General features: G+C 45.3%; 1 protein-coding gene across 7 annotated transcripts in view; it reads right to left on the reverse strand.

Moving 5' to 3' along the window:
* Window positions 1-27,759, reverse strand: part of mark4b (MAP/microtubule affinity-regulating kinase 4b) — a 51,795-nt gene that overhangs the window by 17,675 nt on the left and 6,361 nt on the right. For 6 of the 7 annotated variants that reach the window (XM_020503004.2, XM_020503005.2, XM_020503007.2 and 3 more), the window contains exons 2-5: window positions 18,786-18,983; window positions 16,074-16,127; window positions 2,351-2,399; window positions 1,732-1,797 (exon numbers count right to left, since the gene is read on the reverse strand). In XM_020503004.2, coding sequence (XP_020358593.1) covers window positions 1,732-1,797; window positions 2,351-2,399; window positions 16,074-16,127; window positions 18,786-18,983 — 367 coding nt within the window. Of the gene's footprint in view, window positions 1-1,731; window positions 1,798-2,350; window positions 2,400-16,073; window positions 16,128-16,560; window positions 16,650-18,785; window positions 18,984-27,759 lie in introns of those variants that run through there. The other variant, XM_031790630.1, reaches the window with a different exon arrangement.

The raw sequence follows: 27,759 nt of genomic DNA on the forward strand, positions 1-27,759 counted from the left end.
AGAAACATGTAGGGGAGTTTCACAGCTATACATTTTCTTAAATCCGGTTAAACTGATGTCATTTGGAAATCCCTTTTTAAAACATTTTATTCATTGCATTTTCTCCCAGCGAGTGAAGCAGAGATGATAGAGAAAACCTTACCAATGTCAACTAGATTGAAGCATCTATTCTATCAATTTATGACGTTATTCTGGTGAGCAGGTTTTATTTAGTCTTCCAGGGCAACAAGTAATGACAGAAGAGTATCTACATTTATCTAATTATAGAAGTTGATAGACATTGACTAACAAAGAGCCTGCAAAAATGTTGGAAATGAACATATGCCTATAAAAAAGTGTTTTTCTCCGCCATCTCTGACTGTGTAGCACATTTGTTATATTTGCGGATTAGGGTCGGGTGTGAACCTCAGATCTACACTTTACGACATGTAGTCGGGCGGTTGCGGATGGGTTATTAGAAATTGCAGGCCGGTGCAGGTGAACAAACAGCTGATCCGCACACCCCTACTGTATATATATAGTGTGTTTAGAAGAGTTATACTATAATGATATTGTATTTCTATGAGGCACACAGTAAGTGAGTGAGTGAGTGAGTGAGTGAGTGAGTGTGTGTGTGTGTGCGATGATGGCATTATGCCACAATATACCAGAGAAATTACAATGTAAGAATTAAGGAGAACATAAAACAAATATTTAAAAATATGCTTAATTGTAACATAAACCGGATAGGTGCAATGAAATGTGTTGCTTTACAGGGTCAGCCATAGCAGTACAGCGCCCCCTAAAACATAGGAGAGCATGCACAGCTGTAGTATCATAAGTGAGATGGATTATTAAATTGAGCCTGATCTGGGATCAGTATCTTCATCATGGAGCCTTTAGGGCCTCATTCATCTCACTGATCCCTGGCCCTATGGTTGACTTTGGGTCATTTACTGAGTGATAATTGACCGGCTAATGAAGATATGAGAGGAGTGAGAGGAAGATGATGACAGAGAGAGAGAGAGAGAGATGGAGGGGAAGAGAGAGGCAGAGATTAGAGAGAAATAAAGAGAAAGCGAGGGGCAACGAGAGAAGAGAGAGAAAGAGCAAGTGAAAAAGCGCGAGAGAGAGAGAGAGAGGCAGAGAGAAAAATGGAGAGGGCAGCAGAGAAAGGGAAAGAAAGAGGCAAAGGGTGATAGAACGAGAGAGAGAGAAGTCATGAAGTACAGGGAGCCACTGTCACATCTGGATACCTTATTGATGTGACGGATGCATGGGCATGTCTACATGTCTGTGACCCATGCATGTATTTGGGAATATGTGGTGGTGGTGTGTGAGAGAGTTGAAAGAGAGTGAATGAGTGCATGAGTGTGTGTGTTGTGTTTATAAACAGTAAGTGCTTCATGCTAGAGGGCACATCCACTGGGAGAAAAGCAGTGAGGTTGAGATCAGGAGGGGGGGCACATGCTTGGCTATTAGCTCCTTATTTGGCAAGAAACAGAATGGGAGGAAAAATTGACAACCGAGGGGAGTGAGGATTAGAGAAGGGAGGGGGGGTGGAGTGGGAGAAAGTGATCATGAAGGAAAGGGAGAGACAATGACAGTGCAGAGGGAGGGAGGAGGGCGGTCAAAAGACAATCGATGGGTCAGAGGTACCGGGGAGAGGGAAAGCGTGAGGGCGGGGTGGAGAGAAAACAGATGAGAAAGAGAAATAGAGGGATACTGATTGAGGGGAGGTACTCTGCTCACCCCCACTGGCGTACTCCATTATCAGATAGAGCGTATTCTCTGTCTCGATCACCTCAAACAGCTGCACTGTAACACACACACAGACAACTCAGTATAGTGGCACAAACAAACACACACAGTTCATAATGCACAAAGTGATTGACTGTGTGTTCCTTAGAGAAGGGAGATGTGCTGTAAATGCCAACAGTACGGTACAGCAGTTTATGGTTCAGCTGCATTCAGTATTAAATGTGACTGTTTGCTTCATAATAAATGGAGGTAGTCTACTGTCCTGGCTTTACATGAGCGACTGCACCCTATTGCCTTTATAGTGCACTATGTTTGACCAGGGCGCATAGGGAATATGGTGCTATTTGGGACACACACTCTGGCCATTACAGGGGCAGTGCGATGGGGTCTGGGTGAGTGAGTGAGTCCCCTGGAAAGGAGGATCATTTTGAGCTCAGTGGGGGACTATTGTACATATCACATGTCCTGACTCCTGCTCAGCATCTGTTTTGACAGTAAAGGGGAACATTGCGTGAGGATGGATGTTAGGCTGATGATGTTCTGGGGTGGGGTATGCCCTGCGGCACTACAACCTGGAAGCTGGGGAGATTAGTGTAGCCAAGGCACTTACCGATATTTGGGTGGTTGAGGCCTTTCATGATCCGTACCTCTCTGAAGAGCTGGAGGAGAGAGAGAGAGCAGAAGCGAGTTAAAATAATGTTATTTCATTATTCAAGTATTTTTTGCCCCAGAATTGGAACTCTTCACAGTCACACTGATATACAGGTATATATATATATATATATATATATATTATAGTGCATATTATAGTGCATATGAAGATAAGCAAGAAAGTGGGGGATGATCACAATCCCTGATTCACAATATAAGAACTGAACATCAGACAGGCGGATAGGAGGAGGTTAGCCCGCCTCCACCACTGTCACTCATTTATTCATTCATAATGAAGCTCAGCTGCTTCTCGGAAAATGGACGCACGTCCCCCTCCAACACTTGCTAGCTTTCTGCTAATTAGAGAGAGGACCACTCCAGGGACAGCCTGACTAGACAGAGTACCTCTCTCCCTCGACAGAGCCTCCCTCCCCACAGGAGGTGCTGCTGCTTTTAGCCTCTTCTAATTCTAGAAATGGTGGGGACACCACATCACATTGTTGCTGCAATGGTGGTGCAGCACGGGCACTGTCTGCCGCCGCTGTGTGTGATTCAATGCCCTGCGGTTATGAGGTGACACACAATCGTATATACACAATGTCTCACACCCACTATATTCCCACACACACACGGCCCTCCCTCGAACAAGTTCACAAGCCTCCTTCCCTGGTTTTGACATCTGCTGTAAGTTGGGGAACTAGGAGAGCTGACGGCATCTTGGGGATAATTATAGTGTGTGTGTGTACCAGCACAGAGAGTCCTCTCTTTCAACTGTATATGTTGAGACTGGGTGACGAGGCATCGGCTTGCTCTGACCACGTAAAAGGGAATCAGTGAGCGACTGTGTCACAAGGGCTGGGTTTGTGGAAGGGGGAAAAGAAAAACTTCAATAAAGACAGAAATAGAGACAGACACAAAGTTACATTTCCTATTGTATTAGTGTGAGTGGAAGCAAGAGGAGGAAAGAGAGTAAGGGAGAAAGACAGGAAGGATAGGGAAAGAAACACACACAATGGCTGGAATGCGCTGATGGTTGTGTGAGAAGGCGGCCAGCTTCCTTAGAAGTTCGAGCCCATTCTTCCAAAACACAGGGAGCTGCGTCTCACCATGCCTCTTTCTCAGCCCCCCTATGCTCGATCCTGTGATTCCGGCCTTCGACGGCAGCTTTCAAACAAGATATCTGCACACGGAATTGGCAAGAGTAAAGTTGCTAGGACTATCTATATATTTTGGGTTGCCTTGAGGACAGAGGGAAACAGAGAGAAGGAAACTGGGAACGATTGAAATGTGTATGCCTTAGTGACTGTGCAAGCAAATGACTCATGTCTCAAATAAACATGCACAAACAGAACGGAGCTGGGCTCGTTGGTGTACAGTGTCCTGATTCAATGATTTAAATTACGCTCGTATAAATAATACGAGGAAGAATATCTAGCGATATGGCCAGGGGGAGGAGAAGTAAAAAAAAAAAATATGAACATAGATTGTTTGTGGTGTTACTTACGGGGGAAAGTTCCATCATAGCATAATGTAAGCATAGCTGTCTACTTCCTGGTGTGATGTAATAATACATGGAGGATGCCATAACAATGCGTGTTGCTTGAGGCGACTGGATGAGCCAACCTGCAGCATGGACATTACCAAACAGATTCCTGGTATTCTATGGCCCCCATTGTCCCGAGGACAAACTCAATATAGCTCCTATCGTCGGAAACAATAGCCATGCTCTCCCTTTCGTGCTGTTGCACTGCAAATTGACCTGCCTCAACCAGTATGGAGACATGTTTACACAAAAACACAGTATGTGATGCAACACAAGATGTTGATCAGTTTGTCACTGCGCCACATGATTGACAAAAAGCAGGCGTTGTCCACAGACCCACTTTTGTTTACCAAGTTCAACTTCAAGTAGAGGGCTAGTTTAGTGTTGTTGTACCAATGTCTTGTGCATTTGTATCTGCACTGAATGTAAATATTTATCAAAACCCAAGAAATATACAGTGGACTATAGGCTAGTGATACATGACTGTAGGATATAGGCTAGTGATACATGACTGTAGGATATAGGCTAGTGATACATGACTGTAGGATATAGGCTAGTGATACATGACTGTAGGATATAGGCTAGTGATACATGACTGTAGGATATAGGCTAGTGATACATGACTGTAGGATATAGGCTAGTGATACATGACTGTAGGATATAGGCTAGTGATACATGACTGTAGGATATAGGCTAGTGATACATGACTGTAGGATATAGGCTAGTGATACATGACTGTAGGATATAGGCTAGTGATACATGACTGTAGGATATAGGCTAGTGATACATGACTGTAGGATATAGGCTAATGATACATGACTGTAGGATATAGGCTAGTGATACATGACTGTAGGATATAGGCTAGTGATACATGACTGTAGGATATAGGCTAGTGATACATGACTGTAGGATATAGGCTAGTGATACATGACTGTAGGATATAGGCTAGTGATACATGACTGTAGGATATAGGCTAGTGATACATGACTGTAGGATATAGGCTAGTGATACATGACTGTAGGATATAGGCTAGTGATACATGACTGTAGGATATAGGCTAGTGATACATGACTGTAGGATATAGGCTAGTGAGATGAAACACCGTACAGGGGAAAAAAAACTTCTGAGAAACCATGTTCTTGAGAAAAAAAAATTCAGTCGGCAAATCTGACTCACTGATTCCCTTGTTATCAATTGTCAAAGCCAAAGTTATTAGATGGTTATTTTCAGTGCCAAAGTTATTAGACGGTTATTTTCAATGGCAAAGTTATTAGATGACTGTGCAGTGCAGCTGGACGCCACCATGAATCTGCTGGTGCGCATGTGGCCCGTCTGAGAGAATCAGCCTGTGTGAAGCAGACATGTTACACAATAGTGCTGCTAATGTGGACCAGAGCTACTGTGAGTGCCACAAAGTATACATTCAGTGTCCACAAACACACCCCACCGAGGGGATGTCATATTATCATTTAAATGACATGATGCATCTCCATGCGTGAACATACCATCCAAATCAAACACAGTCCCACATCCCTTGAGACTGTCTGTAATTGAATTGAAAAGAACAGAGCGCATCAGCTGTTCACCTGAGCTCTAAAGATAATAATCAGATAAGCCCGTCTCTCCTCTCCTCCCCCGCCGCCTCCTTGCTCTTTCTCTCTTCAGTCATATCCCCCTCCCTTCTATCTAGCACTTTCTCCCTCTCTCGCGCGCCCATAAATGACTTCCTGGTCCATTCCCTTGGCAGTGGCCCTACGTCACTGTTGCCATGCCAACCCCGGTACCAAAGCCAGACTCTCTAGTCCTTGTCCCATCCCCAGGCCAGTCTCTTCCCAGGGGAGTTACTCCACCCCAACCCACCTCTGCCCTGTCTTGCCTGCCACCCTCAGCACGACAGGCCAGGGGGTGGGACAGCCCATCGACAGTATGCGTCTGTCTAATGCAGTCCTCCCTCCTCCCTCCCACCCTGTCCGTCACACCAGAAGCCGCTCTCGCTCTGAAGCAGAAAACAGAGAGAGAACAACAAGGCAGAATTAATCAACTCTGAGCTCCCTCTGGTTGTTCTCCTGTTTTGCATGTGGATTTGCACAAAGCAGTTTACTTAGTTGTCTCTCTCTCTCAAAGCAGTTTACTAAGTTGTCTCTCTCTCTCTCGTTCTCCCTATGTGTCATTGTGAGTCGAGGGGTGGGTGGGGGGGGGTCAGTCAGTGGTGGACGCAGGCAGTTGTTGAACACAAGGCTGTGTTTTTGTCTGGGCCGCGTCCCAGCGGGCCTCACTCAGACCATTTAATCCAGGCCTTGTGTCCTAGCTCTCGCCTGAACAATCACACGCACAGTCGCATACACACACACAGGCAAAGTATGCCTGCACAGTACACACACATATACACTCGCTATACTCACACACAGACTTTTTTTGCAAATTGCTTCAACAAATATTTTACACAACCACATTGCGCACGTACAGTCACACACAAGCACACACCTCCTCCCCTTGACCACACTGTCATGTGACCAGAGAGAGAGCCAGAGAGAAAGCAAGCGAGAGAGGTAAACTGAACACACAGGCTCCCCTCTGAAATGACTCAGCAGAGCGACTGAATAACCTCCTCTTTCTCTGAAAGAGACGTCTATCCACGCCAACGGCCAACCCAGCCGTCGCCCATGAATGACTGTTCCCTCTCTCCCTGCATAAACAATAACATCTGATGCAAGTACCACAGCCTACTGTCTCTAACCCCAACCCCACCAATAGAATACCCCTCCACCCCTCCGTCCCTGCTCTAAACCTCTCCCCACACACCCCAGCCCCCCTTAATGTCCCTGTGGGACCCAGGCTGCTCCTCTGGGAAAGGGGGTGTGATTATGCAGAGGAGAGGCCTTTCATGTTGGACACTGTGGCGTTCCAAGGCCCCGGCTGTTGTCAACATGGCCCCTCAACAGAGACCTCGTTACAAGCACATCTAAAACCACACAGTCACTTTGGAAGGGCCTGAGAATACAATGGGCCTGGTTGGGACTGTCTGGTTTCCAAGGTGTCTTGTGAACCAATAATGCATCAACCACATCTGTCTGGCCAGCAGCCCCAGGGGCCAGGGCTCAGGTGAGGGGTGCCTAGGGGCCAGGACAATTTTTAAAATGTATTTAATCTTTATTTAACTAGGCAAGTCAGTTAAGAACAAATTCTTATTTACAATGACGGCCTACCCCGGGCTAACCCAGACGACGCTATGGGACTCCCAATCACAGCCGGTTGTGATTCAGCCTGGAATCAAACCAGGGTCTGTAGTGACGCCTCTAGCACTGAGATGCAGTGCCTTAGACCGTAGTGCCACTCGGGAGCCTACAGGTGCTTCCATCCGGATTTGGGTTTGCCCTGTGTAGCACCCACATGCATTGAGGGTAGATTGGGTTCAAAGTTCAAACACACATTGGTGACTGTATGTGGCCAAATTGGTATAGCATAATTCCAGCCAGCTTCAGCTAAAATATACCTTCAGTTTAAGATCGCACACACTTAGATTCACTTTTCATTTAAGTGTTTGGATGATTCACGGATGGTAATAATAAGCAATAGTTTATTTCAGCTTATTATATAGATTATTTGACCATAGTTTAGGATTGGATGTCCTATAATGAAACTGTAACACTGAGAAGCTGACTGTCACGACTTCCACCAAAGTCGGTTCCTCTCCTTGTTCGTGCGACGTTCGGCTTCACCGGACTTCTAGCCATCGTCGATCCACTTTTCATTTTCCATTTGTTTTGTCTTGTTTTCCTACACACCTGGTTTTCATTTCCCTCATTAATTGTTGTGTATTTAACCCTCTTTTCCCCCCATGTCTTTGTGTGGTATTGTTTGTTTGTAAGTGCTTGTGCACATGTTGACTGGTGCGCGTCAGGTTTTGTACCCATGTTGGTTATTTCTTTATGCCGTTGGTTTTGCTATTAAACTGCTCCGTCTAATACCTAGTTCTGCTCTCCTGCGTCTGACTTCCCTGCCACCAGTTACGCACCCCTTACAGACAGATTAAAATCTACACAGAGCATGAGGTAGTACAACCTTGTTTGGCAAGAAGCCATTAAACTCATTCAAGTCACATGACTATCCAGAACTACAGCAACGGATTTCAATTGTTTCCTGTAAAGGGTAGCAACAACAATCAATAGATCCCAAACAGAAAAGACACCACAGTCCATGTGTGCATCCCAAAATGGCACCCTATTCCCATAGGGCTCTGGTCAAAAGTAGTGTACTACAGTGCTTTCAGAAAGTATTCATACCCCTTGACTTATTCCACATTTTGTTGTGTTACAGACTGAATTCTAAATGGATTAAATTGACTTTTTTTCCCCCTCACCTATCTACACCCAATACCCCATAATGAAAAAAGTTCAAACGTGTTTTCAGATATGTTTGCTAATTTATTTTAAATGAAACACAGACTATCTCATTTACATAAGTATTCACACCCCCAAGTCAATACATGTTAGAATCACCTTAGTCATCAATTACAACTGTGAGTCTTTCTGGTAAGTCTCTAAGAGCTTTGCAAACCTGGATTTTGCAATACTTGCACATCATTTTTATATTATTCAAGCTGTCAAGTTGGTTGTTGCTAGATGGTCATTTTCAAGTCTTGCCATAGATTTTCAATCCAATTTAAGTCAAAACTGTAACTAGGCCACCCAGGAACATTCAATGTCGTCTTGGTAAGCAACTCCAGTGTATATGTGGCCATGTGTTTTAGGTTATTGTCCTGCTGAAAGGTGAAGTTGTCTCCCAGTGTCTGTTGGAAAGCAGACTGAACCAGGTTTCCTCTGGTGTTTTGCCTGTGCTTAGCTCTATTCAGTTTATTTTTATCCACAAAAAAATTACAACGATGACAATCATACCCATAACATGATGCAGCCACCACCAAGCTTGAAAATATGAAGAGTGGTACTCAGTGATGTGTTGAATTGGATTTGCCCCAAACATAACACTTTCTATTCAGGACAAAGTTAATGTCTATGCCACATTTTTTAAATTCAGTTTTACTATAGTGCCTTGTTGTAAACAGGATACATGTTTTGGAATATTTTATTCTGTACAGGCTTCCTTTTTTTTCACTCTGTCAATTAGGTTGGTATTGTGTAGTAACTACAATGTTGCTGATCCATCCTCAGTTTTAAAGTCACCATTGGCCTCACGGTAAAATTGCTAAGCGATTTCCTTCCTCTCCAACAACTGAGTTAGGAAGGACGCCTGTGTCTGTCTGGGTGTATTGATACACCATCCAAAGTGTAATGAATAACTTCACCATGCTCAAAGGGATATTAAATGCCAGCCTTTCTTTTTTTCATCTACCAATAGGTGCCCTTCTTTGTGAGGTATTGGAATACCTCCCTGGTCTTTGTGGTTGAATCTATGTATGAAATTCACTGCTCGACTAAAAGATCTTACAGATAATTGTCTTGTGTACAGAGATGAGGTAGTCATTCAAAAATCATGTTAAACACTGTTATTGCACACACAGTCCATGCAACTTATTACGTGATTTGTTAAGCAAACGTTTACTCCTGAACTTATTTATGCTTGCAATAACAAAGGGGTTGAATACTTATTGACTCCAGACATTTCAGTTTTTCATATTTTTATTAATTTGTAACAATTTTGAGAAACATAAAACCCACTCTGACATTATGGGGTATTGTGTTTAGGCAAGTGACACCAAATCTCAATTGAATCCATTTTAAATTCAGGCTGTAACACAACAAAGTGTGGAAAAAGTCAAGGGGCATGAATACTTTCTGAAGGGAATAGGGTGCCATTTGGGACACACTCTATGGGCAGCAATTCATAAACTGGATTACTGCACATATTCTGACCCCTGAATGAACAGAATGAAAACCTCTCTTCCCATCATCCTTCAACAGAGCAGGACAATATTCCGCCCCCCTCTGTATTCATTCCTTTAATATCTTAATGATACACACTACCCTCTGATACACAAACATACTGTCAGGCAGCGTCCTTATCTCGAGTGGCGCAGTGGTTGAAGGCACTGCAATCTCAGTGCTAGAGGCGTCACTGCAGTCCCTGGTTCGATTCTAGGCTGCATCACATCCGGCCGTGATTGGGAGTCCCATAATGCGGTGCACAATTGGCCCAGCGTCGTCTGGGTTTGGCCGGGGTAGGCCGTCATTGTAAATAAGAATTTCATCTTAACTGACTTGCCTAGTTAAATAAAGGTTAAATAAAGGTTAAATAAAGGTTAAATAAATACAAATAAAATATCCCTTTCTCTACAACACACACACACACTCCGTCTGTGCTCTTTGGTTCTGCCTCATCTCATGGTCGCTTGCTTTCTCAGGATCCCAGCTCCAGTACCCTGGCCCCCTGGATGCCCCCACTCCCTCTAGGTTCGGCTGTCCCCATTGTTCGTCTGTCTGGAATGCTGCTCCTAACTGAAGGGGCCTGATAGAGGGATAACAACCCCTCCCGTCTTGTCCCTGCCTGCATCCCTCTCCCAGCGCCGGATGGCTGCCTCCCGAATCCCTTTTGGTTCTTAAAGTAGCACCAGACTCTTGAAGGGGCCCTACATGGTCAAGGATTACACGCCCCACACACACACACACACACACACGATAAAGCTTGAGAAAATCTTGACATCATCCAGATAAAGGTTAAATAAAATAAATAAAGACCAGAGAGAGAGGTGGAAGATGAGGTGAATGGGGGTACAGAGAGGCTGAAGGGTGGGTGAGGTGTGAGGGACAGAAGTGACGTGAAGGATGGGGTGGGTGGAGACATGGAGGTGGAGGCCTATCACTGAGAGATGGATATCGGGGTTTAAAGTTAAAGGGCCTGGTGTGGAATAGGTCAGAGGTTGGGACGGGGAATGAGTGAGAGGTAGAGTGAGGGGTGGGGTAAGAAGGAGACATTAGGGGGTGGGATGAGATAGGCATGGGTTAGTAAGTGGTTGGGGGTGTTTCAGATACATGGAGCGCTTGTTAAAGGATGGGTGCAAGTGTCTGTCCTGCTCATGGCTCTGTGGACCATGCTGAAGCTGCTGGGAAAATACACTGTGTGTGTGTGTGTTTCAGCTGCCGGGGATCCCCCATGCAGCCACAAATGGGATTAGAGGGAGAGTGAGTGAGTTTGGGGGGCGGTGGGCCAACATGGAGCATTGCTGCTACAGCCCTGCTGTCACTGTCAGATTAAAGCCTGCAAACTGCAACCAGATTACCCCAAGAGTACTGCAGCATGGCAGCTGGCTGGGAGGGGGCGGAGCCTGGGCCCTTAAATCACCTGCCGCCACTTGGGTGTGGGACGCTAGCTACTGTGGGGCCCCAGCCTCCAGAGAGACACCAGAGAGTACATCTGTGGTTACCCTGCATCGCCTGAAGAGAGGCGATGAGAGAAGAATAGAGACAATAAATAAAGTAGGAATAAAGTGGGGCAGGTGACTAATAGAGGAGGTCAGAGTGTGCGATGAGGGTGGGAGGGCGAAAAAACGACAGGGTGGGACAGGGGAGTGTTACAATACGAGAGAGAGAGAGAGAGAGAGAGAGAGAGAGAGAGAGAGAGAGTCACCTGGTGCTCTGGTCTAGTGTGTCCTGAATGGGAGGAGAATAGTGCTGACAAGACAACCGTCTGCCCGTTGCGCTACTGCAGCAGTATCCATCCACCAGTGTACCTCAGCATGCAGAGATCACAAACTGCCCCCGTCCCAGGCAACCACTCAATGCTGGGGGTGCATTGTTATTGGCCCTATTCCCAACAAAAGTAGTGCAATATATAGGGAACAGGGTGCCATTTGGGACGCATACATGGACCAGCCGGCATTTATAAGATATATTCTTCAGGAATCAATGGCTACAGTATATAACTACTTTAAAAGTCCAAAATGGATATGCTAATCGAAACCTATTTAACCCTATGGTGGCCACTTGATCACTGAAAACTTGAAGACAGGAGTTTCTTGCAATAAAAAGTCTACAAATATGTTAACCTTACAGGATGTCTGCAAAGCGATAGTAGCTAACTAATTGTGAACAGTATAATTTGCAGTGGCTGGTGACAGCCATATCTGTATCCGCGGCTGACAAATAATACCTTACACAGAGCCATAATCGATAGCTGTGTGTTTTAAATGGATTAAATTGTCCTAAGTAAGAGCCTGCTCCTGTTGTGCTGACAGGGTGGAAGCACAACGAGGCTAAAGTTTGGTCAACAGATGACGGTTTGGTCCGAATATGTGCAACAGACAAAGATCACCTCGTCAGATGTCTGTGAGAAGATGGTTGATCAAAACATGTTTGCCTAGCAACAGGGAAGCATGAGTGTGATGTCATCTGCATCAATCCTCACATGGAAGGTGTGAATGTCTCACCATGCTCATCAGCACGTATGGACCCTCTCAGTAGCAACTGGACTGATTATGATGAGTGACTGGAGTTGCGTCTCAAATGGCACCCTATTCCCTATATAGTGCACTATACAGTGCATTCGGAAAGCATTCAGACCCCTACACAATTTTTCCACATGTTGTTATGTTACAGCCTTATTCTAAAATTGATTAAATCGGTGTTTTCCCTCATCAATCTAAACACACTACTCCATAAAGACAAAGCAAAAACTGTTTAGAAATGTTGGCAAATTTCTTAAAAATAAACAATGAAATATCCCATTCACATAAGTATTCAGACCCTTTACTCAGTACTCAGTACACCTTTGGCATGGATTACAGCCTCAAGCTTTCTTGGGTATGATGCTACAAGCTTGGCACACCTTGATTTGGGGAGTTTCTCCCATTCTTCTCTGCAGATCCTCTCAAGTTCTGTCAGGTTGGATGTGGAGCATCACTGCACAGCTATTTTCAGGTCTTTCCGGAGATGTTTGATCGGGTTCAAGTCCGGGCTATGGCTGGGCCACTTAAGGACAGTCAGAGACCTGTCCCAATGCCATTCCTGCGTTGTCTTGGCTGTGTGCTTAGGGTCGTTGTCCTGTTGGAAGGTGAACCTTCGCCCTAGTCTGTGGTCCTGATTATCTGGAGCAGACTTGACCCTTAGCATTCAGGCCAAAGAGTTCAATTTTAGTTTCATCAGACCAGAGAATATTGTTTCTTATGGTCTGAGTCCTTTAGGTTCCTTTTGGCAAACTCCAAGCGGGCTGTCATGTGCGTTTTACTGAGGAGTGGCTTCCGTCTGGCCACTCTACCATAAAGGCCTGATTGGTGGAGTGCTGCAGAGATGGTTGTCCTTCTGGAAGGTTCTCCCATTTCCACAGAGGAACTCTGGAGCTCTGTCAGAGTGACCATTGGGTTGTTGGTCACCTCCCTGACCAAGGCTCTTCTCCCCCAATTGCTTAGTTTGGCCAGGTGGCCAGCTCTAGGAGGAGTCTCGGTGGTTCTAAACTTCTTCCATTTAAGAATGATGGAGCCCACTGTGTTCTTGGGGACCTTCAACGCTGAAGACATTTTTGGTACCTTTCTCCAGGTCTGTGCCTTGACACAATCCTGTCTCGGAGCTCTACAGACAATTCCTTCGTCCTCATGGCTTTGTTTTTTGCAAAGGACATGTATTGTCAACTGTGGGACCTTATATATACAGGTGTGTGCCTTTCTAAATTATGTCCAATCAATTGAATTTACAACAGGTGGACTCCAAGTTGTAGAAACATCTCAAGGATGATCAATGGAAACAGGATGCACCGGAGCTCAATTTCGAGTCTGAATACTTATGTAAATAAGGTATTTCTGTCTTTTATTTTTAATACATTTCAAAAAAACTGTTTTCGCTTTGTCATTATGAGGTATTATGTGTAGATTGATGAGGATTATTTATTTTTTAATCCATTTTAGAATAAGGCTGTAATGTAACAAAATGTAGAAAAAGTCAAGGGTTCTGAATACTTTCCAAATGCACTTTAGGGAATAGGGTACAAAAGGGACGCACCATGGGAAGAAGCCTGTATGATGTGTGGTCAAACCAAGCTCAGGTCTGCTGTTCAATTGCCTCAAAATGAGGAGGCACATACATACATGATTCAATATATGTCTCTGTCCTCCTTTGGTTTTGTCTGAAGAAAGCCTACTACAGTCATACGAGGTCGGGCCAGCATACTAATCTGATTACAGCTTCTCTATGCAATGTATCTATACATAGGCTCCGTCTGCCCATGATCTCTGAGCACACTGGACAGTTATGTGCATCGCTCCATGCTTAAATAGAAATCCACTTAGTTCCACTGAGGGACAACATGATACAGCAGCACCTTCCTACAGTTCCCTCTCTCGTGTAGGCCTATGGACAGCAACATTATCATTGCATAGTTGTCAATGTTCCAAAATCATTGCCCCATCACTCCCATGGATTTGTAGCTAGTGGTGGCTAAAGCTAGCTGAAGTTTGTAATGGCTGTTTAGAGAAAACAGAGCTATGGATTATAGGGATGTGCATATTTCCCTTTTAAGAAGACTCAATATGCATCTAAATACATGGACTCCGACCCAGGAACGACATGTTTTGGTTTGAAACGATTGGAGAATGTGTGTGTGTTTGTGTGGTGTGTAAATGATGTATGTCTATGCTGTATGTCTATGTCGGCACCTGAGCAGTGCCATTAGGGAGACCTGGGCATCTACCACCCCACTACCACTATCAGATTATTGGGGCAATGTAGACTGTTTTTTGTCCCCCCACTTTGGTTCTGAAATCACCATCACCTACTAATTAACTTGTCATTTTTGCAGTTTAAGTGTTTTAGTTAGTAATGTATCAATATTTATTGTTTACAAATTAGCTATGACATAGCCAATGAATATATAGCACCATTTTGGATGTCACCCACAACTCAAAATCAAATGGTTTTGACCGTTTGGAAAATTTTATGGAGTGATCTTCTCTTCTCTTCTCCTCTCCTCTCGCTTCGGCCATGCAGTGCGCCTCGCACATGTGACTGCTGTCCTTGTTATGAAATGATCAACTTTACCCTGTATATAAAAGAAATGACCATATACACTGATTGTTTAAAGCAAAACCACCAAAACTATTGCTGATGGTGAACCTGAACAATCAGCAGGTACAGCCAGATCAGAGTTGTGTCTCTAGTAGATTACTTTTTATTCAGGTTTTTTTGCAAGCCATTTTAGCATTCGAATGCTGAAGGTGCCGCATGTGAATCGCTACATCCTCAATGGATAACAGTTACTCCTATATCTGAGAAATAGACTACTTTCACGGTCAGGAACCATCTCAAATCCAAATCGTAAAATCCTGAACTTCCCCTTTAACTGGCCCTGAAATCACTGGTATGTAAGCAGCGAAATTATTGGTGCAATCCGGGATCCTTACGTTGTCCCTACCCTAAACCCTGACACCTACCCCAGTGTTTCCCAAACTCGGTCCTCAGGAGCCCAAGGGGTGCACATTTCAGTTTTTTTGTCCTAACACTACACAGCCGTTTCAAATGATCAAAGCTTGATGTTAGTTAATTATTTGAATCAGCTGAGTAGTGCCAGGGCAAAAACCAAAATGTGCACCCCTTGGGGTCCCGAGGACCGAGTTTGGGAATCCCTGCCTTACCCCAACCATAACACTAACCTTAACCATTTTAAATTTCAACTTCAATGGGGTAGGGACACTCCAAGGATTCTAGATAGCAAGTACCACAGCAAAACCATCAAAACATCCCAGACACTATTCGCCTCCTAGAACTTAGAATGAGGTCAAAGGTTAGGCCATTGCATCATCTCACTGGCCAAATGTCCACCTAAACAATCACACAGGAGTCCACTTCCTGTCACTGTATATTGATATTAGCCTAGTTGTTTAGCCTAGATAGTAGCCTAGGTGAGAAAGTTATCAGCTGTGTAGGAACAGAGTGCAGACAGAGTGCAGGTCAGCATAATATAGTCAATATCAAAACAAAAACCATGACGTTAGGAAGGTTACATTCAAGCTGTTACATTCAAGGTAACCATCATTATCTCAAATGTCATGAAGAGAATGGTTCTCAATGCCTCTTGATGCTGTTTGTGTCTTGGAAAACTGTGTGACGTCACATGCTTTGTTAGGTCTCGTTGCCGGATAAGAATTGTAATCATTGCATCTCCAAACTGTTTCTCATGACAACCACACAACAGCACTCACCTTCTGTAGGCTGGTCGGGTTGAGCTGGTTTTTGTCAATGATCTTTATTGCAACCTGAAACGGCGAGAGACAAATCATTACGATCAGTGATACCAAAACAGTGACATATTCAAGAGCATTAGTAGATCTCAAAGCTCAAACTCCAAAACAAACCAACAGGTCATAAGGCCCCATAAATGGCTGAACAGCGTGATTTGTCTCGGTCAAAGTGTGAGTGAGACTAAGACTGTAATGGTTCACTACACACTGCCCTCCAAATGATCCCATTCCATGTCATTAGGTTGAACTTTATGGCAATCCTGTGTAATTATACACCTAAAAACATGGGTCATGACTTGGGCTAACGTTAAATTATGTTTACAACTACACAGGCCTTAAAAGTCATGACAGACTAGAACAAACCCAGTCTTGTTCTGTCTAAAATGTAAGGGATAATCTCTAAAACTACAACGACCATCCATCCACCCCATATGTTCCATGCTCTCACCACAACCAGCCTGTCAAATGGCCTATGTTACGGATACAGTTATCCTGTGTGTGTGTGTATCCTGTGTGTGTTTCTTTTCTCTCCTTCTCCCCTCACAGGTGAAAATCATCACTCCGCAATCAATCATCAATCAGAAGACACACCTCCTCCTATTTCCTACCATATCACAGTTCCCCATGGTTTAAAAACCCCATAATTTGTTTGCTCTAGAGCTCAATCTCTCTGTAAATGCCATGTCTGTAGGTCTGTGTTTCACTCTCGCTTTGTGTCTTAATCTCTCTTTTGTTTGAGCACCTCCATAGCACTTTGTCATCACCTATGAGTATTGTTTTTGGTTATGGTGTTTGTTTGTTGCTGGTGGGAAAAGGGGGAAACCAAGACAAGTCGCCCATGGGCATACACTACCCGTAGGTGAACTTTGTTAAATACACTAGTTAGAACTGGGCGGACCACCCACTGTATTTTTGGTTAGTTAGTTAGCTGTTGTTAAAGTAGGCTAGTCTAGCTTAGGGGTGTTTTTTGTATATTTATTGTTTCTTTCCTTGGGTTCAGCTCAGCCCCTTTTCCTGCTTCCCCCCCATTACCGTGTGTTTATAAATAAACCTGGAGTTTGACGGTAGATTTCTGTTGTCGTGGTTATTTCGTTCACACTTTTACTTTGTCACAATAATAATTTGCATGAGTTATGTTACGGGTCTCATTACCACCCCCCCCCAGACTGTCGGGCCAAAAGGGATTCGTAACAGCCTATTACAAACCTCATTGGCCGTGTGCACTATTCCTACCAGCCTAACCCCATTCTTCAGTCTACTTCTCTACCCCAGCCTCACCCCTCAGTTTAGCCCATCCATACCACCAGCCACCCAGCCCAGTCCAGCCTCACCCCTCAGTCTAGCCCATCCACACCTCTAGCTCCCGAGCCCAATCCAGCCTTACCCATCAGTCTAGCCCATCCACACCTCCAGCCCCCCAGCCCAGTCCAGCCTCACCCCTCAGTCTAGCCCATCCACACCTCCAGCCACCCAGCCCAGTCCAGCCTCACCCCTCAGTCTAGCCCATCCACACCTCCAGCCACCCAGCCCAGTCCAACCTCCCCCTCAGTCTAGCCCATCCACACCTCAGCCCCCCAGCCCAGTCCAGCCTCACCTCTCAGTCTAGCCCATCCACACCTCCAGCCCAGTCCAGCCTCCCCCTCAGTCTAGCCCATCCACACCTCCAGCCCAGTCCAGCCTCCCCCTCAGTCTAGCCCATCCACACCCCCAGCCCAGTCCAGCCCAGTCCAACCTCCCCCTCAGTCTAGCCCATCCACACCTCAGCCCCCCAGCCCAGTCCAGCCTCACCTCTCAGTCTAGCCCATCCACACCTCCAGCCCAGTCCAGCCTCCCCCTCAGTCTAGCCCATCCACACCTCCAGCCCAGTCCAGCCTCCCCCTCAGTCTAGCCCATCCACACCTCCAGCCCAGTCCAGCCTCCCCCTCAGTCTAGCCCATCCTCACCTCCAGCCCAGTCCAGCCTCCCCCTCAGTCTAGCCCATCCACACCTCCACACCTCCAGCCCAGTCCAGCCTCACCTCTCAGTCTAGCCCATCCTCACCTCTCAGTCTAGCCCATCCACACCACCAGCCCAGTCCAGCCTCACCCCTCAGTCTAGCCCATCCACACCTCCAGCCCAGTCCAGCCTCCCCCCTCAGTCTAGCCCATCCACACCACCAGCCCAGTCCAGCCTCACCCCTCAGTCTAGCCCATCCACACCACCAGCCCAGTCCAGCCTCACCCCTCAGTCTAGCCCATCCACACCTCCAGCCCCCCAGCCCAGTCTCACCCCTCAGTCTAGCCCATCCACACCTCCAGCCCAGTCCAGCCTCCCCCTCAGTCTAGCCCATCCACACCTCCAGCCCAGTCCAGCCTCCCCCTCAGTCTAGCCCATCCACACCCCCAGCCCAGTCCAGCCTCCCCCTCAGTCTAGCCCATCCACACCTCCAGCCCCCCAGCCCAGTCCAGACTCACCCCTCAGTCTAGCCCATCCACACCACCAGCCCAGTCCAGTCTCACCTTTCAGTCTAGCCCATCCACACCACCAGCCCAGTCCAGTCTCACCCCTCAGTCTAGCCCATCCACACGTCCAGTCCAGTCTCACCCCTCAGTCTAGCCCATCCACACCACCAGCACAGTCCAGTCTCACCCCTCAGTCTAGCCCATCCACACCTCCAGCCCAGTCCAGTCTCACCTCTTTGCCCGTCAAGATGTGCCTGGCCAGCTTGACCTTGGCGAAGTTGCCCTTGCCGATGGTCTTGAGCAGACGGTAGTTGCCAATGTGCGGCTGCTCGTCCGAACATGAGGCGATAGAGTTCCTGCATCGTGCTCCGAGTGATCTGCTCGACCAACCGGTGCTTTTCTCAGAGCGGCTCGTCGAGAGAGAGGTATGCTGGGAAAAGAGACAGGGGTCATAAACACAATGCAAAACAATCTAGCTGCATCGCATCTTGACATCAATGGCGTGAAATCACATTCTGGGCCAATAGATGATTTTTTAAATTTTATTTTACTAGGCAAGTCAGTTAAGAACAAATTCTTATTTTCAATGACGGCCTAGGAACAGTGGGTTAACTGTCTATTCAAGGGCAGAACGACAGATTTGTACCTTCGTCAGCTCGGGGGTTTGAACTTGCAACTTTCCAGTTACTAGTCCAATGCTCTTACCACTAGGCTACCCTGCCACCCCATTCTAGAACACATACAATTGATTTAAGCACACATCATCTAAGAAATTCTGGTGATCTAGAAGCCCCAAATGTCTACACATCTGAAACTACCAAAGGCAACATTTGTAATGGTTTTGTGTAATGGAGTTGTTCATGTGGATTGTTGAGTGGCCATGAGTAATGCATCAGTGTCGGTTGAGAAAAACCTGTTGATGGGATTAGAGAACGCTATTGGGCTGATAGTAAATACTGAGTAGCGCCAAGCTAGCTAGCACATTAACACGTATGGGTTAGCAGTGGCTCATGAGGTCTGTGGAAGCCAAGGAAGGCAGCTAATCTCATTCCACCCCACATTGCTGGCATTCTTCACACGCATGCTCCTCAGGTCATAAAATAGAAACGAGTGTCGTGGCCCAATTTGGCATCTCCTAATCGATCTGCTCTGGAATGCTCGACACCACACTGTAGCGCACGGCAAGCTGCGTTCACACGCCAACGCGACATGATGGCTCAACATTCCTCCTACACAGAGCCCTGGCTCATTGGGTTACCCATCGGAGCATGTTCCAAGTCAACAATGCATAAATGGAGAGTTTGGATAACACAATCTATGACAGCATTTATTAGAATCATTTCAAATAACTATCGACATTTTGAAAATAGTTTGGATAAGAGTCACAGCATGGTGTTCCTGAAGCAACAGTGTCATTTCAGAGAGATTACACTTTACAACGTGCTGTCACTAATGACTTTAGGATACAGTGCCAATGCAGGAGAATTAAGAAAAAGAGAGGGAGGAGGGAAGGGACAAGTGGAGGGACAAGGTTAAAATATTTTTCATCAACTGAATAATTTAGGTGAGGTGTTGTGAGGTGAGGGAAGGGACATGTGGGGCCCCTAATGGAATAGGGCAGGAGAGGGGTGCATTCGGGTGGTTTCTAAGATGTGACCTTTCTCCTTTCCTAGTGATTTTACCTTGATCTCATTTGAAAAGATCAGTGTTCGAGGTAAAGTGGGTAGGAAAAGCGAGAAGAGGATCGCGTTTGAATGAATCAAACCGTCCTCATTTACTCCTCGTTCACTCTGATGTCTATAAACTGAAATATAAATCATGAATGAAGTAACATTTGACCATGTATCCATATTTCCGGAGGAACTCACTATAATGAAGATAACTCGATTTTTATACCACAAAATCATAATTACGCCAACGTTTCAGCGAACATCCCGAAATTAGTTTAAACAGTCAAACCACGACATTATCTTTAGACGGAGCTATGATGACATTAATCAACAACGCTTCCAAAAAGAATACTCCTCTTCATCCTTGGCAAACTAACATAGGTAAGGACTAATAGAGCGTCCTTCCCTTGATCATTCAATAAATCTGAAAGCGGTTTTCCTTGCTACCTGTCAAAAACGCCCAGGTCACTTATTGCATTAGGAACTTTGAATAGCCTCAAAGGACTATTCAATGCACCCAGAGAGATAGACGTGAGATTAAAAAGACAGATGCAAGCGGGATGAGGCCCACAATCTCATCAGTATCCCCAAGCACAACCAGTTCTCAGCTTCAGACCACAGCCAGGGTAGCACAGGGAAGGCATAGTGTATAACCTTCCGACAGAATAGTGCACACTCATTCCCAGGAGAGATCCCGCTGCCTGACTGAGACCAACTGTCTTTCTTTAAAACACACACGTCATTACAGGCCGTGACCGGGAGTTTCATGGGGCGGCGCACAGTTGGCCCAGCATCGTCCGGTCTAGGGGAGGGTTTGGCCGGAGGGGCTTTACTTGGCTCATCGCGCTCTAGCAACTCCTTGTGGCGGGCCGGGCGCCTGCAGAATGACTTCAGTCGTCAGCTGAACGGTGTTTCCTCTGACACATTGGTGCAGCTGGCTTCCGGGTTAAGCGGGCGGGTGTTACGAAGCGCGGTTTGGCAGGTAATGTTTCGTAGGACGCATGGCTCGACCTTTGCCCTTCCCGAGCCTGTTGGGGAGTTGCAGTAAACTTTTTTTTTAAAGAACACAAACACGCAGAGACACCAACTCACACAACCATAAATGTGCAATGCACAAGCAAGCGCACAAGCCTTAACCCCAGATCAGCACATCAGGTGAAACAGAGCACTTGGTGCTGCATCAGACTACTCTTGGCAGAGCCCTTTCAACCCCCCCATCCCCCTCAACTAGTCTGGTTTATCACTCCTCTCATCCACCTGTTCCCATGTCGTGTCCCTCGCTCGTTCGCTCCCAAGGGAAGGAGGAGAGCTCCTATTGGGCATCGTCTCTAACCGAGCTCCATTGTCCCTGCCTGCATCCCTATCCCGCTGGGTGTGACAAGCCCTCAAGTTAGCCTCCTCCCCTTCAACTCCCCCTCCCCAAAAAACAAATCAATTCGGCTCCCTCTCCTCTCCACACCCGAGCCCAACCATCTTTTGTCTAGTGTTGGTATATTTCTCTCATTTTCAGAAAACCTCACAATCTGGGTTTCTCTCTTTCCCCCGCCCCTTTCCATTTTCCCCTTTCAAGGAGATCCCATTGATTCTCTCTCTCCGTCCAATTGCCACGCCAATGCATTCAGATAGACGGATGAAGGCTGAGGGCAGAGGGCTGAGTACGAGATGGTGTCGCTGATACATACATAGAGAGACTGGAAAGGTGGGTGGGGCAAGACTAGAGAGACATTTGGCATAGGGCGGCTGGGGATACTCTAACCCCAATAAAACAAAATCGCATCTTGATATCCAAGCTAGGACGTCCTTCTGCACCGTTTTCCTAAAACCAAACTGTCCATTGTTTCAATCCACACCTTTTCTAATGAAACAATGCAGGATGCATGTTGTAGCAGTCCAACAGAGTAGGGTCACAGACAAGTCTTGGAGGTGAAACTGAACAACAACAAAAACGTCAACAACAAAAAACAAGTGACTATAAGCCTGTGATTTTTACTTGTTTGTTGCTACAACAATGTTCTGTGTGGGCCATGAGAACCCTGGAGGGTAAAGGCCAGAATAATCAAGTGTGAGAGATTGGATCCGTTTGAGTGTAAACAATAGGGAATGGATATAATCTCAAATGTTCCACAAAATAACATTCAACCAGCTGAAATAAATGGAAGGTGCTGCTGGGTCAAAAGAAAATTAGTCATAGTCAAGTAGATAGAAGGAGATACAGGTCGTGTCATAGCCCACAACTACATCAACAGGAAGTGACATGAACACCAGTACACCCAACAAGTATGCTATACCTGTTTCTAGTCTAAGTTCTGGCTCTCTCAACCATGTCCTTCTAAAAGAAGCTGGTAAAATAGAGAAAGAATTTCATGCTCAAGGCTTCACCTCCCTCAGAGGAAAGTAGTCCAGACCCAGTCATATGATGGCAGCCTGGAGGTACACTCAGTTTCCTGTGCATCACTGGGCAAGGCGAGGGCAGCCCTGAGATATTAGGTCAGTGTGGTAACCTACAAGAAATGCATACAGGCCAATAAAAGCCTGTAAGCGTAGGTTAGCATGAGTGCTAACATGTATAAATCATTTGGATAGGCTACATGGCAATCTGTACCACCTGTGTCTATGGGCATACCACTGTAAACAAATGTGAACCACTTCCATCTTTGAGTAAGGCTGGACAGTGCTTGGGGGCTATGTTCGCCTCTGATCACATGGATAGTGTGCGGCATAATAAAACAATAGGAGGCATCCTGCTAAGCTTTGCTGTGCAGTTTGCCTGACGTGGGTGGGGAGGCATGATGATTGGTCAGGGTTACACCATCCCGCCACCACGCATTCCGTCTTTGCACAATGCCCTCCACCCCATAACCCCCTCTCAGACTTACTCTCTCTGCCTGTGATGGGTGTTTCACTCAGACTGGATCTGTCCATAGAGTATAATCTCACTGTAACCTCAAGAAAAATATGATGGCATATGAATTGTTACCAATGACAAAATCTATGTCCCTCTTACCAATGTGGATGGTTGGAATGTCTCTGTTCATAAATATAGCCTCTCTAGCACCCATCTAAGAGGACTTGGGCAACAGGAAGTTCTGACACTAGCCAGCGTCACTTACTGTCCCGAAGAGCACGGTGACATGCCACGTTGTCACATCATCAAACTGTGCAGTGTTTCCTGGACTGGCTGACAAGGAAATCCAGCTTGGTAAAAAACTGTGTGAATATGACAGCGTCCAAAAATGTTGATAGACTTTGGCCAAAACATATATCCCAATATTCACTGGCAGGCAGCTGCATTAGGGAACCTGACTGAACCAATATTAGGCTACTTTACTCACTGGCACCAAGCTAGTAGATACAGTGACAGATCTTTTGCTCTGTCGTGCAGAAGTCAGACTGAGCTAGTGAACTATAGTTTCTTCTGCCCGTATCAATCCCCATCAATAACTTGTAGTTCCACAGCAGTTACATGTCAGTACATTTTCACACAAAACCTGCTTTGCCGTTAATCCAGAGCATTGACTGATCTTTTGGCAAATACCGTTGTGTTGGTTGAGGGCAGATTAGTTTGCAGCAATGACCTAACCTGCTCTATTCTTTGGGTGTCCCAGACAGTCTGCTCTGCTGCCTGCCAGTGAATTCTACAGCATGACTCATGACTGAATGTACTCTCCTCAGTCAGTCCAGTCTGTAAACTACCACTGGGGTTTTACCAGAACCATGAGCAACAGAGCTGAGAAGCAACTGCGGATAATGGCTCCAGAACACTAGACACACACAGGCACTGCAGCCAGTGTTGTTCACAGCACACGTCTCACCCTGGCGTCAGATGAGAAGCCCAAACAAAACCTTGAAATGTGAAGACCATGTGCTAACGGCAAAGAACACTACAGCAGGAAAGGTCCATACCCTCAGGGCTTGTACCCTAACCAATATAATACTAGAATAACCCCTCAAGCTATCATCAGGATCATTCAATCCTAAGTATATCTCAGCACCAGAAGAGGTGAGAAGTCTTTCCCAAAAGTACTTGTATGAAAAGCAGAAGAGAATGAGGGTCAAACTTGAATAACTTAACAATCTGCCTCGGAGGAGTGCCTGAAGCCTCCACATTCAGTACTACTTCAACAAATACGTTCAAAACAAAATGGCCACACACACAATCCCACTTTCAAATCTAGCATAGGATAAGCTTCTATACAAACTAAGCAAATTACAGATACTAATCTGTTCATGATGTATTAGGTGACAGGTTTGGGGATTCCTTCCCTTGAAGTGAATTTTCCATTGCAACAGGTCTAATAATCCCCCACATAGGCACGTGCTAGTAACACAAACACACATCAACAGAGACAGATGAAAAGAGAGAACTGAACTCTACCAGCAAGCACTTCTGCTTATTTATGTTGCCTTATTTCTCGCTGTGTCAGATATCCGTCTCTTTTTCCCTCATCCGACACACAAACCAAACACACAGTCTGCTCAGTCAGGTTCTCTAATCAATGCAACTGAGAAGCCTGAAATGAATTTAACTGATGCTCTTATCCAAAGCCACTTACAGTGCACTGCACAGCCTACACAGTTCATCTATACAACACTGCCATAAGAAACTGCCTAAACACCAGCAAGAACACAGGAGCACTGGCTCAGAGAGACAGGGCCATTAGCCTTCAATAGGAAGGTTCATTTTACTACAGTATGCAACGTGTGGAACCGGATGCTTTGCTCACAGAACAAAACGCTGTCACGAGACTGGCCTATCACTGTAAGCCTACCATATTGCTCAACTTTTGCAATTGTGCTCTGGTCATAACCCCACACAGGAGTCGCATGGAACACATTCCTATCTGACCTTCTACTGAAGACGTTTCCAACATCAACAGATGCTTAACGTCGAGGCCAGGGGAGGACAAGCAGTACCGTGCAGTGAGACTGAGTAGGTTTATGTAAATAGGATAGATCCTACCATATTCTATGAGTCCCCTATAAAAAAAAATGAAACTAGGCATGAAATTAAACTAGGACTAATGACTCTACCATCTATATCAACAGCTACAAGCCTAGTGTCTTCAATGAGGACTGAATCTTACATTTTCCAATAATCATTCATCCAGATTAAATCATTTGTAATTATGAACTTTAGGTGAAGAATCTTTCCACAAAAAGGCCATTCCTTTTTTCTAAATCCAGACAATGCTCAATTTCACAGTGAACCTTCAGTTGTGGAAATTGAGACAGTTCACCCAACAGACAACCTTTTGACTTGAATGTGACACTTCTGTAATGTTCACTCAATTCATCCAGCTGAAATCTATTTCAAACTCAATGAAAATGTAGCAGTCGAACACAGGAGTGGAATGCTCTAGCGCAGCCTAGTCGCTCTGGAAAGCGACAGTAGGCCCAGGTGGAAGAGATGTCTTACATGCTGACCAGACCACGTGCATGCACCATCGCGCGCATGTTTATTTTTTTCCCCCCCACACCAGATGCGATCACGACACGCAGATTGAAATATCAAAACAAACTCAGAACCAATTATATTAATTTGGGGACAGGTCAAAAAGCATTAAACATTTATGTCCTGGGATATAAACATTGGGTTGTTATTTTTCATGAAACCTACCGGAGTTTAACCTCAGTTCAGCTTTCAATCACCCACATAAGTATATGCTCCTAAAAACCAATGAGGAGATGGGAGAAGCGGGACTTACAGCGCGTCGAGCGTCACAAATAGAACCAAGTTCTATTTTAGCGCCTGGCTACGCAGACGCTCGCGAGCATTGTGGGTGCAATGATTGAATAACATGTATGTGTAAATGTATTTTGCAACGCTGGCACAAGTGACGCGTCTGGTCGGGTCAGCATATTATGCATCACTAGGTAACCTAGTTAGCTAGGGCTGGACAATATGGACAAAATATCATATCACAATATTTTTCACGTATGGCGGTATTTGAGGGTATTTGAATTTGTCTGAATATTAAAAGATCTTAATAGGCTTTATGAGTAATGCATGACACTAGAAAGGCCACACACAAGATATTTTATTGGTCTTTCTCAGTTCTGATGGTTTTATACTCAACCAAACTAGGACAAAACTGACAGTGATGTAGTCCAATTTGTAGAACTTTGCATTTATTTAGCACTGTATCAAAATACCTTAATTAGATGGTATTGTAAAAATGTATACCAGTATACCGGTCTTTGCAATATATTGCCCAGCCCCACACAGCCCACACTCAGACCTGGAGACACACAGGTAAAGTGACACCAGAATGCAGCAGTTACGGAACAGAGCAGGGAGCTGTGTGCGAATGTTCTTGAAGCAATTTAAATAGACTCCTGTCCTGACAGCTTTCCAACTAAACCAGTTCAACACAACCAAAGCTAGCCTGATACTTAGGCTTACTTGGTCATATAAATGGGAGTAAATCAAGTTCATTTCTACTAGACGATAGTCATCTTTAACAAGATGAGCAGGTCAAGTATAGCCCACCATTGATACAAGGTACTGTTCAATGCAAATCAATAGACTGAACAATCCTATGTGACCTGCATATTTTCAATGGGATTCAAGGAGTCCTTTTCATGTAGACAGCCAAATCATGAATCCATCAATCCAAGGCCACACAATGGCTTTGTTCTGTGCTACCAAGAAAAACCTGTTAATTCATTCAGACCTGCATGTGGTTACATTATAGAGGCTGGTGAATTATTTGCAAAGGGGACAAACTATTGACAGGTAAATAAAACAAAACATTTATATGCTAAATGTATGACTAAAGGTTTGTTCACAATATTGAGCGTTCTCTGTATATTTGCAAGCTGAGCTGGATAAGAAATGTATAGAGGGAAGTAAAGGTACTGATCAAAACAACAGAAACGGGGCCTACATGGGCTCCATTCATGGGACTGGCTGGGCAACTGGAGAGTGAGAGTAATGATCACTCTACCAGATGGTGCTGATTGAAGCGAGAGAAGAGGGGCATACAGAGGATGTCACAATGCAGGGGGGTGCAAAACTGTACCAGCCCGAAGACAGCATTAGTCGCCTGACTCAAAACGACTTGGATCCCTGGGACGTGCTGGAGCGGGAGGTGCGAAGCGAACTGAGATTATTCAAATCTCAAATCTGGATGACTAATGTGTGCCACCATGTGTGTTGTTAGGTTTATTATTCAAGTTATGATGATAGGGAGATAATATGCCTTTGAATAAGCATCATTAGCCTGGCCTACATACCAAATTCCTTTGCTTTACAGACATGGATTTACATTGATTAGGCTTACATAGATTGATGTACAAGGATATAGGTAGATGTCTCACACAAGGGCACAACAAAGTGAAACCCCACCTGGAGTTAACATCATGTCATCTTCTGGTCAGTAGTCTATTTACTGTGTAGGCCTATTACCTATTCTAGCAGAAAAACTAATGTGGATATTGAAAATGGTCGTTGAATCAACTGTTTACTGAGCCAAATATGCTACTCTCAGCCCTGTTCAAGAAATTCCGCATTTTAGGCCAACAGCCTCACAGGTC

The sequence above is a fragment of the Oncorhynchus kisutch genome, linkage group LG15 (assembly GCF_002021735.2).
Source record: "Oncorhynchus kisutch isolate 150728-3 linkage group LG15, Okis_V2, whole genome shotgun sequence".
Classification (NCBI taxonomy): domain Eukaryota; kingdom Metazoa; phylum Chordata; class Actinopteri; order Salmoniformes; family Salmonidae; genus Oncorhynchus; species Oncorhynchus kisutch.